Source organism: Prionailurus bengalensis, chromosome C1, assembly GCF_016509475.1.
Source record: "Prionailurus bengalensis isolate Pbe53 chromosome C1, Fcat_Pben_1.1_paternal_pri, whole genome shotgun sequence".
Lineage (NCBI taxonomy): Eukaryota > Metazoa > Chordata > Mammalia > Carnivora > Felidae > Prionailurus > Prionailurus bengalensis.
Window position 1 is genome coordinate 148,535,768 of NC_057345.1, and position 12,395 is coordinate 148,548,162.

General features: G+C 40.0%; 1 protein-coding gene across 1 annotated transcript in view; it reads right to left on the reverse strand.

Moving 5' to 3' along the window:
* Positions 1-8,325: 8,325 nt before the first annotated feature.
* CCDC148 (coiled-coil domain containing 148) overlaps positions 8,326-12,395 on the reverse strand; it is a 256,970-nt gene continuing 252,900 nt past the window's right edge. The window contains exon 15 of the mRNA XM_043576791.1: positions 8,326-9,514. Coding sequence (XP_043432726.1) covers positions 9,368-9,514 — 147 coding nt within the window. The 3' untranslated portion in view covers positions 8,326-9,367. The remainder of the gene's footprint in view (positions 9,515-12,395) is intronic.

The window sequence follows — 12,395 nt, forward strand, 5'->3', positions numbered from 1 at the left end:
GGTTCAAGATATGAGGATTCATGCCTGCTGGGGTTGGCATAGGATGAGGAGTGAAAACAGAAACCCAGGCCTTCAGTCTGTGCACAGTGAGGAAAGTTAAATGGACACTTCTCCAAAAAAGTCAGACAACTGACATGAGTCTATGTCTATGAAATGATGAGTTGAGGATAAGGAAACCTGCCAGTTGCCCTGCTCTAGATGGGAGTTACTCTGAAATTGGCAGCCATTGCTTAGACTGAACACTGCTTCAAATGCCCCCCATGAAAAGCAGCCCACTGGCTTAGAGGTCCATTTCAAGGGCATTTTCTCTGTACCTTCCAGCTTTACTCAAAATGAGGTGTTATCAACATTTCCTCTCTGTTGTTTCTGTGCATTTTTTCATTCACTGTGGTAGACTAAAGAAGGGGAATAGTTTCATCCCTTGGGGTCTAACAGAGTTGGAGCCTGTTTCCAGGCAGAAGAGACACTTGGGGTCTTTCCTGGATGCAGGCCACTACTACATAATGGCACCGCTACATCCTGGCAAGTGGAGAATGGTGGCTATTAGGAGACCTCCTGTGGAAGAGCTGGCCTATGATCAATTCTCATATATTAGTCCTTTATTTCTCTGATCAGAATCCCCTCTTAGTCTCTAAGCCTTCAATAAATCTTGTGAATTGCTACAGGCTGATCATAGTTATCAGTGTGTGGAATTAAGGAAATACCCTGTTTTCATGCTTGTAGCAAAGCATAGAGACAGAATGGCAACTGCTTATACAAGACCAAATATGAGATGGCGAAAGATGGTCTGCAGAGTATAGGGCTGTGGTTGGAGCCACAGAGCTGGCTAAGATGGGAAGCTGCAATCAGGACACATTTATGTGATGTATGGACCTTCCCAGAAACATGTGTAAAGGAGAAGCAGGTGAAAATACAAGCCGATGGTTGTGGATACACTATATATAAAAAGAAAGTGAGACTTTATAGTCACCAGTTGGGGAGGCATTCATTGTGTGAATACATCTTGGGGAAGAAGGTTCTATAGGATAGACCTTGAAGACAATGGCTTAAGCTAGCAGCCAACCCAGAGGATTGACATTTTCATAAATGCTTCACCACTGAAGAGAATTTAGCATCTATTGCAGATAATGAGAGATCATTGACGTATGGGAGGGGATTGCTAGGGGACTTTCTCAGCACTTCTTAAATCACACTATTACGATACATTTGATTCCATACCCAGGCAAAAACCCAGAGAAGAGTCACCACTTGTGACTGACTTGTGGCTATATCCCATCCTTTCTAATCAAGGCCCCAAAATAGTTCTAGAGATTAGTGACAACAGAAGGATGGCCTGATTGGCAAATCCTGAGACTAGGAGGCAGTAGAGTTCAGGCTTTAAATCTAGGCACTGATGAGCTGTGTAAGATTGTACAAGGCAAGTCATTTTGCTGCACCTGCTTCTCTGTTGAATAACACGGATGATGTTAGTCCATAGCTCATAGAGTTGTTATTGCAGATCAAATTACTTCAGACAAGTAAAGCATCTAGAACAATGCCTGGTATGTAGTTAGTGCTCACTGGATGTTGGCTGCTCCTACTGGGAGTTCAGGCAAAGGACTGGACGTAGGCAAGTCCAGGATCTGTTATTCAAGAGTTTAGATTCAGACATCCGTTTCTGCACAATAGACCACTTTATAATAATGTATCACCACTTCTCATAATTCCTGTGGGATGAGTGGGCTCAGATGAGTGTTTCTTCTGCTGGGGTTTCTCATGTGGTTGCAATCAGCTGGTGGCTGGGGCTGGAGACATTGGGACGCCTGAATCTGTTGGAATGCCTGAGATGACTTCTTCCCTCTGGTGCCTGGTGATTTAGTGCTTCACAACATGATGTCTCTCTCCACAGGGTCCTCATCCTCCAGGGCTCTCTGTGTGGCCTGCCAGTGGGGCACCCAGACGTCTCACATGGTAATTGGTTTCTGAGAACACAAAAGCAGGAGCTGCCAGGCCTTTCCTAGCGTTTAGGCCCAGAGCTGGCACAGCGTCATTTCTGCCCATTATATTGGATTAAGAAGTCACAAGGTCACCCAGATTCAATGTGAAGGGAGCGGACTACAGAAGGGTGTGACTACTAGGAGCCATGGTTCACTGGGTATGGTCTAAAGGAAGTTTATAAAAGCAAAAGGAATGGGTGAGCTCAGAGTTCAGTTTTCCCCCTAAATTAATAGATTCCACTCTTCCCCACATTCACATCATCTCACACCTGATATAGTCTAGCTTATCAAGGTCTCCCCCCAAACCCAGTCATCTCCCTACTTCTATCCAACTTGTGTTCTGCTCTCATGTTAGCCTTCCAGAAACATTGTCTTTGTGTCTCTGCCTAAGAAAACTTAACTATTTAGTATTGTCTGCATGATAAGGTTTGAACACCTTAGGCTGTTATTCAAGGGGCCATGGGCTTGTGTCTGAGAATACGGGGTTGAGTTAGAGAATGACAGAAATGAAATTCACATAGCAATATTGACTGCTTTCTAGCTTTATCAAGCCTAAAGAGTGCACAAACAGCACAAAGGAAACATCTGAATGATATATCATTTTTGTCATCAGACCACAGAGGTGACAATGGTCAGCAGCCTGCAGGGATAAAAAAGCTTGCCAGATTTGAACAAAAGGGCACCCAGAAATTCATTCTTACCTATGAAAGGTTTGCATTATCACCCCCAAAAAAACTTCTGCTACCTTGTAAAGCCACTCAGCAAGTCACATCACTTAGGACAATAATCTATGCCCAATGTCTGAGCTCTGGGTCCCCATATTCTTGCTGCCTATCATTCAACCACCTTTTTTCCTGTGTCTAAACTACAGGTTATGCAATTTCCTTCATTTGTACCTTTGTAGGAGATTAGGAGATTTTCCAGTTCTCCAGGAGGGCAGTTTGCATCATGATCAACCATATAAGTCCTCTGCAATGGTGTCCCAATTTCATGTTTTAACCTCATACTTATCTATGTGCTGCACAATGTTTACTATAACATTCCCTTTTACCCCTTGACACAAACCTTTGCACCCATTCAAACTGATCTACCCTCTCTGTTCCCCTCACTTCCTAGTCCTTTCTCATCTCTCTGCATAAGATGGGAAGCAATGGCAGGGAAGGAATGGAGAAGACACAAGCTGTGCCAATGTCTCAAGAAGCTGAGGCGTTGGAGCACAAGAAATGAGGGTAGCAAGAAAGATAAGAATGCCTTGTTTTGTAGTCCTCTCGTGTCTACTGCATTTTACTTGTATTTTTCTTAAATATATGAGAAGTTTCATTTCCTCAGCCATATTTTTTAAATGTTTCTTTTTGAGAGGAGAAAAAGAGAGAGAGAGAGAGAGAGAGAGAAAGCGCATGAAAGGGGCAGAGAGAGGCAGAAAGAGAGAATGAGAATCTCAAGCATGCTCTGCACTGTCAGTGCAGAGCCCAACACCGGGGTTGAACTCATGAACAGTGAGATCATGACTTGAGCTGAAATCAAGAGTCAGTCACTTAACCCACTAAGCCACCCAGGCACCCCTCCTCAAGCCGTATTCTGAGCCTACTTTGGGAAAAGAAGGGGTTTATTCTAAACTGTTTTTCTACCCTATATATTTATACTTATTCAGAGTAGCAATAATTACTTGTTAGTTGGTTATGCCATAGAAAGACAAAACTCTTACAGTTCACCCATCCATCCATTTACCCATTTTGTCATGGAGTCAATAATCACTTACTGACTCCTATCCACCTCAAGCCTTTGCCGTGCATTGCTTATCACCGGGCAGTTTATGCAGGCTCTGGAACTCTTAGATTCCTCAGCATCTGATACATAGCACCCTATAAAATATTCAGCCTTAAAATTATAAAAATAAAGAGATAAAATTATGAAAATACTACAATCTCATTGTAAACACCAAAACAGCATAGAAGCCTCCTCTGGTTGCTACTCCACCCAAACTTCCCATTCCAATAGCCGAAAAGTAACAGTTGCTGACAGTTCTTTCTATATCCTTCCAGAAATTTGTATTTTTTTTACATAAATAAGACCATTCTATATGTATTTTTCTGTTGTTGCCCACACCTCTCATCTATACAATATATTTTGGTTCTCTTCTCAAAGGGCCATGTACCTCTCCTTGTTCTTTTTTAATTCATTTTTTATTTTTTATCTTGGGGGGGTGTGAGTGAGGAAGAGGGGCAGAGAGAGAGGAAGAGAGAATCTCAAGCAGGCTCCATGCTCAGCGTGGGCTTGATCCCATGACCCCATGACCCCAAGGTAATGACCTGAGCCAAAATCAAGAGCCAGACGCTCAACTGAGCCAACCAGGCACCCCTCTCCTTGTTCTTTTCTGAAAAACAAAAAAACAAAAAAACAAAAAACAGTTTTATTGAGATACAATTCAAACAGCCTGCCATCACCCATTCAATGGTTTTTAGAATATTCAGAGCTGTGCAGCCATCATGACAATCCTCATTCTTTTTAACGGTTGCAGAGATTTTGTTTGATGCCACAATTTCAGTAAATATTTGTTGAACTGATTTAAACTATAGATTTGGACTGAGAAAGTGGAGGAAAAAAAGAAAACTATCTAGAAACATAAAAATAAGAAAGCTCCAAGGCTTCTGCTGGTCCTTTTAAGCAACTATGTTATATTGATATAACAATATGGATGAAAACATATCCTTTTCACAGTATCTGTGTTTTTTCTTTCCAGATAGCAGGATCCTAATCCATGTGGACATAAATTCACGTTGTATTATGCTGGATTTCCCTTAGCAAGTCAATTGTTTTCAATTTCAAGTAACATATTGTTTCATTTCAGTAAGTTTAAAAATAAATATTACTTTTAATAAGCTTCCCAAATTTAGTTTATAATATTTCAATATGAATAGGACAATTTTTGCAGCATTTGTTTTAAATATACTGTGAAGGTAAGCATTTCAGATTAATACAATATTTATAAAATGTCTAAAGAAATGTAAGCAAGTTGTTTTTGAAATTATTTATAAATATTAGGAGCTTTAAGCATATGGGGTGCTAAGTAATATTGACATGTCTGGGAAAATGTGCAAAACAGAGAGAAATAATGCAACTCCTCTTTCCCCACACTTACATTCCCACATACAAAATAACACATTCTCTCAGAGGGGGGACAAACGGCATTTAGTAAAATTAGTAAAGCTTAACAGTGACATTAAAACATGTACTTCAATGCAAACCTGAATCAGGCAAAGCATTGAAAAATTTAGACCCAACTGCTGTTGAGGTGGGCAAGCAAAAGACATAGGCACTTGCTAGTGTAAAAAGAGGAATTGCCGTGGAGGTTGGAAAACATCTTTCTGGAGGTTTTAAAAACATGACAAGAACAGAACATATTCGATGCCACATTCCTCTCTAGGGATTGAGACTTGATTCCATGAGGTCATGCAGCTCATGGATTCTACTATTATAATCAAGTCCCACACTGAGTCTCAAAGTGCAATATTCACTGTTCCTAAATGCTTAATGTCTAAGTTCCTGGAAACTCTCCCCCTCAGGACCTCTCTGGTACTCAGCAGTAATCTAGCAAGTGTTCATCTTCAAATGCATCATCAAGCATATACCATTTTTCCAAAACAAATCGATCAGATGTCAAAAACAGTAGAAATCTCAGATCTTTTTTCCACCTTGGGTCAAACTCCATCATTCCTGGGATTTGATGGAGATCTTTAAAATTCTGTATCTTAGATTCTCCTCATAAGTTCTCCAGGCAAACAGAGTCTTGATCTTAAAAAGTCTCTAATTTATCCAAGTTTCTTTAAAACTGTCTTTTCCTTTTGGGGTTCCTGGGTGGCTCAGTCAGTTAAGCATCTGACTTTGGCTGAGGTCATGATCTCATGGTTCATGGGCTCGAGCCCCACATTGGGCTCTGTGTTGACAGTTCAGAGCCTGGAGCCTGTTTTGGATTCTGTGTCTCCCTCTCTCTCTGCACCCCCCCCCCCCCACATGCACACTCTATCTCTCTCAGAAATAAATACATGTTAAAAAATATTTTTTTAAATGTCTTTTACCTTCAAAATGACTTCATACTTTACCTGTGTCCTAGAATTAAAATCTAGCACAGCTAAGGAGATGATGGAGCTGCTTTAATGATGGCAAAATAAAACTCAAGAAAATGTGGGCTCCATAGAAAATAACCAAATATATACCAGGTAGAGGAAGCACCAGCTTCTTCATGCTTTTTTTTAATGTTTATTTATTTTCAGAGAGGTAGGCAGGGAGAGAGGAAAAGAGAATCCTAAGCAGGCTTTGAGCTGTTACCATGAAGCCCAAAATGGGCTTGAGATCATGAACCGTGATCATGACCTGAGCTGATATCAAGAGTCGGATGCTTAACCAACTAAGCCACCCAAGTGTCCCATTTAAAAATACTGTATGGATGGGGCGCCTGGGTGGCTCAGTTGGTTAAGCATCCGACTTCGGCTCAGGTCATGATCTCATGGTCCGTGGGTTCGAGCCCCGCGTCGGGCTCTGTGCTGACAGCTCAGAGCCTGGAGCCTGTTTCAGATTCTGTGTCTCCCTCTCTCTCTGCCCCTCCCCTGTTCATGCTCTGTCTCTGTCTCAAAAATAAATAAACGTTAAAAAAAATTAAAAAAAAAATACTGTATGGATGGAACTACCCTACAACCCAGAAATTGCACTACTAGGTATTTATCCAAGGGATATGTGCTGTTTTGAAGGGACACATGCACCCCAATGTTTATAGCAACACTATCAACAATAGCCAAAGTATGGAAAGAGCCTGAATGTCCACTGATGGATGAATGGATAAAGAAGATTTGGTATATATATACAATGGAGTATTACTTGGTAATCAAAAAGAATGAAATCTTGTCATTTGTAACTATGTGGATGGAACTGGCGGATATTATGCTAAGCTAAATTAGTAAGAGAAAGACAAATATCATATGACTTCACTCATATGCTGACTTTAAGACACAGAACAGATGAACACAAGGGAAGGGAAGCAAAAATAATATAAAAACAGGGAGGGGGACAAAACATAAGAGACTTTTAAATATGGAAAACAAACAGAGGGTTACTGGAGGAGTCGTGAAAGGGGGGGATGGGCTGAATGGGTAAGAGGCATTAAGGAATCTACTCCTGAAATCATTGTTGCCCTATATGCTAACTAACTTGGATGTAAATTAAAAAAAAATACTATATGGGACTTTGGATATGGGAAGATGGACTGAATTTTGGGGGGAGAGAGAAAGTAATTTTTTTGAGAGAGACAGAGCACAAGCAGGGAGAGAGACAAGAGGAGGGAGGAAGAGAGAGAGAGAAGGAGACAGAAAGAGAGAGAGAGAGAGAGAGAGAGAGAGAGAGAGAGAGAGAGAGAGAGAATCGTAAGCAGACCCCATGCTCACCCCAGAGTCCAACATGGGGCTCAATCTCACAACTCTGAGATCAGGACCTAAGCTGAAATCAAGAGTCAGATGCTTTACCAACTGAGCCACCCAGGTGCCTGAAAGTAATTTTTAGTGGGCCTCTCCTTAGAGTGAAAATCATTGCTGTGAAAAACAGTACTCAGCAATTAAGGTGACATTAAAAAAAAAAAGCCTGAAATGTTCTCTTCTTCCTACTTTCTGAAGAGAAGGGAAATGGTAATTGAGAGAACAGATTACAGAGACAGAGGGATTATCACTGGAGAGCATGAGACTGTGGTTGGTGCATAACAGGAACTGCAAAAAGATCAGTGTATCTCTGCATCCACAGTAGCAAACCCACTTAAGCTAGTATAAACAGAAAAGCAATTTGTTAAAGTGTTAGGTATTTCTGGGACACCAGAGAGTCTGTGTTTGAGGTTAGCCAAATACTCGTTAGGCAACAGCTTCACAGAGACCCACGGCTGCTCTGGTAGTCCCACACACCTCTATTAGTATCACCTCCCCTGAGTGCTAGATACTAATAGTTCTGCAACTATGACCCCCCCAAAGCTGAAAGCCTCTACTGCCAGCCTTGCCAAGAATAACATCCACACAGATAAGGAAGGAGAGACATTAGAGAGACATTAGAGAAACAGGACTACAATATGTCTTGCAACATAGAGAGGATGTGCTCTGATAGAGCAGGGCTTTCATGGTTTATGGCCTGGGGCTTCACATCAAGTAAAGTGAGGACCCTTAAAGGAACATTGTGATGGTGGGAGACATCCTCAAGAATGTTGCTACTGCCCACTGCCCTGAGTCTTGTTCATGATTCCTTCTCCTCTTCCAATTAGGAGCTGTGATGATGCAAAAGGTTGAATGGAGAGGGCATTATAATGAATTGTAGATACAGATTTTGTCCATAGAATCTCTTGTGAAGGTTTATTCTGATGAGCTGGGCTTGCTGCATTATTTATTCCCATCATGTTGGGAATAATCATGAAACCTAATATTCCACCAGTCAGACTGGTCTTTGTCATTTTTTTTTTTTTGCATTACTCCAATAACAGCAATTCTGGGATAGAAGTAGGGAGGAAATGGCAGGAAGTTGCAATAGAAAGAAAAAGAAGGGGAGGGGAGGTAGTCTTAACAGTAATAATGGCAACTTCCAACAACACTGACTTGTGATTCTGATTAATCAAGTTTTTAAAGTAGACATAGATGGTTGATATTTATTTGAAATGCTCTTTATGTATAAAACCATCTAGATATTAAATAATTTGGAATTTTTGATAACATTTGAAATATTATAAATTGTAAAATATTCTTTCTAAACAACCACACAACTACATTTTTTTCTAAGCCCAAACAGATATTCCCATGCTTGAAGTGCTGTTCCTAATTTCTAATTTATTTTTAAAGGCTAATTTGCAAAATGAAATTGTTTGGATGATTGGTTTGCAGTAAACATGGTACACCAAATTGGTTTCTAAATTTAGAAAAAGGTTGAGTCTCCTTTTATAATAATCAAGAAATAGAAGTATTAATGATAATGGAGCTTCCATAATTAAAAAGTCAAATTCTGAAATAACAAGCAGAAATGAACCTTAGCAGGTAGTAGCAACATAAATTGTAATTCCTGAAAATGGTTATTTTAAGCTCTTTTCATGGGATAATGCAATCTCCAATATGCAGCTTACTGAACAATAATATATGTATCATATGCATTATAATTATGTTCCATGGTCTTGCTGAATTCAGTACTATCAGACATAACAAAGATATAGGAAATAGTGCATGAAATTCTAAGAGTCATAAAAGACAAAGTTGTGTTAATGAATGCTTTGATTTCTATGTCTGATATTTAAAAAATTTTTGGAAAGTAGTAATTGTTAACTATATAAATGTATTCAAAGAAAAATCTTGTTTACATATAATAGGATTTACAGAAGAACTCTAGATTTTAAATACAGTAGACTCCATGTCCTTTCTTGGAGGTTTTTGAGGACTGATTTTTGGTAATATCTCTCTGGCATAAAATGTTTTATGAAGTCCAGCTTCTCGAACTGCTAACTCAAAACGGAGTCTAGGGTCAGAAATTATCTGTAGAAAGAAAAAAAAAGTTATCTGTAGAAATAAAATACAATTTAAATAAGTAGCAATTCATTGAACTAAAGTAAATTTTATCATTTAGTTCTATATTTGCTCAAGCTATATAATTTGTTTCTTCTGGGTAGATGACTAGATGACAATAAGCTTTGTGTATACAGTGACTATATTCTGTTGCCGTTTTTTAGGGGGAGAGGGTTGGGGTTTTTTTTTTGTTGTTTTTACTGAAAATGTCCAAATGTTCTTGACATTATCATTTTCCAGTATATCCATGGCTTCCGAGATAAGATACAGAGAATATTATACTAGATTAGTCAAAATACAACATATTGATATTATTAAAAAGATGCAGTAAAAAAAGCTTACTTTCAGTACTATCATTGATTCATTATTTATTCATAGCTAGAATTACAAAATATAGACAATCATTGATTAAAATAAATCTAAACCACACTCTTGGTACATTCGTCTTTCACCAGACATTCTAATTTCTCCATCATTCTGAAATATGTAAATTATGTTTAAACACATGGCCTCTACTTAAAAAACAAAATCAATCGAACACTCCAAGGCTGATTTCTATTTCAAGCAGAATTAGAAAATGTCTCCACCAATGTGGTTCTAAGTGGCAATGGAAATATGAGTAGCTCAATTTCTATTTTCATTTATAGCTGATTGGACCTTATTCCTCTTCCCCTCCTTCCATGAATATTAAATGTCAACAGACGCTGCTTGCAATAAGGTAACCACATATGGATTTTAGCTAATGAGGCATTTTACACGGACTTCAAGTCCCCCTAGAGGATGGGATAGCAAGCTGTTGAAAGCATCCCTCCTTCAAGAAGCTCTTAAACCAATAGGGGCAGTAAGAAGGTATACAGATAACTACAGCTGGTGGCACATGTGACTGATGTTCCAAGGATAGAAGATCACAGAAGTACATCTCCTGGTGCGGGTTAGACTAGGATGACCTCAGGTGAGGAGGAGCACGTGAGCTAACTGTAAAGTCCACCCTATACTTCTATGAAGCAGAGTGGGGAAGAAAAGAGACAGAGAGCCAAAAAAGGAAGGCACATGCAAACTCAGAGGTGAAATAGGTCAATTCGGGGTCAGGGCAGTTTGGGTAGAACACTGGAGTAGCAGCAGTCTACTACAATTGTCCAAACATGAAGTAATAAATGCCTAAACTTGGCTGGTAGCAAGGAAGAGAGAACTTTCGGAAACACTATGAAGGGAAGAATCAAGAGAATTTGGCAACTGATGAGGTACAGGGACGAGGAGCAATGATTGCACACAAGTCAAAAATAATACAGAGATTTGTGTCTGAGAAGCAATATATTTTGAGCATTAGACTCTCCTCTTCTAGATACAATCTCTGTAGTCACCCTTATCCACTTCCAAGGATTCATGCTCTTCCTGTGTACTCCCTAATTTTTTCTGGATTCACCTGTCTTCTCAGCTTCGGATCTGTGAGGTTTAAAAGATCGCCTTATCCTATTTTTAGAATAGGTATCAAGTGAAATGGAGATCTCCCTGGAAAGTTGACCTGCATTTCCCCAAATCACCTCCCCAGAAGCAACCAATCAGATTCTTGTAAACGCGTTCTAGACATTTTCACCCTAATCATGACATGAACAAAATAAATACTCTTCCCCGAAGTCTGTTTTTACTTCTGTATTCTTATATGGTTAATGGCAGCCACACGTAATGACTATAATTTACTGAATTACTTGTAGATGCCAGGCAATATCCTAGGCAATTGACATTTATTATCCTAATCCTCATAAGAACCTTACAAATTATTATTTTACAGATGAAGTAAACAAGACATAAAGATGTTAATAGCTTACACAAGTTCATAGCCAGTAAATAGCAGATGTAGATTTGAATCCAAAATGCAGGCTCTTCTCAGTACCACTCGCTGCCCGGCTTAGAATCATCCTCACTTTCATTACTCCCTCCTCTCAGCCAGAGCCATTCATGCCACGCCCTCCCATGTTTATGAGGACTTTGCCATCTTAAAAGACTCTGACCCCCACTCCCACCCCCACCAATTTTCCGTCCAGAATACGTTGCTAAGCATATCTGAGTATATAATTCACCTGCTTCTAGGTCTCACCTGTGCTCACAGGATAACATCTTAGCAAGCAAAAGCTACTATACTTTTCAGTCTGACCCTAACCTATGTTTCCAATCTCATCTCCTAGCACCCACCCTTGCCGTGTACCTTTACACTGAAGACACGCCAATAGGGCCTCTTTCCACCCTCCTCTCCCTGGTGAAACCCTTATTTTCTCAGCCCAGGTACCCGAGAGCTTTCCAGTTTGACTTCAATTCTTTGCCAGCCCCAGCTGCCCTTCCTGCTTTGGCTTCTGGAGATACACTTGCATCCTTATAATTAATCCCTTTCCTTTGGCCCAACCCCTCCTCCCAGCTGAGTTTTTTGGTTTTAATTTAAATCAACCTGGAAAAAACGTTGTTACTGCTGCCAAAAATCCTCGACTAAGATGTAGCTTAGTTTCCTTTTCAACACTTGGTCCCACTTCCCTAGTCTGCATTTCTTTTGGTTCCCTTCGTGCCGCTACAGGCCTTAGACCTCCACCATGGAGGTAGTCTCACTCCAGGGGCATTATTCTCACACATGCTACCTTCCCTCCTAACCCAGCCGCCCTGCTCAGTTCCTTCAACAGAGTAAGTCAGTCTTGTTCAGGATGTAGCCCTGGCAACTCCACTGTGCCAGATATAGAATACGTTCCATAAATATTGTCCAATTGATAAATGAACTGTTCATCTTTTTTATTTCTTAGCGAAGTATACAGCACATAGGAGAGGCACACTTGATCTGTTAATGGGTGAATGGATGAAGTTTCCTACT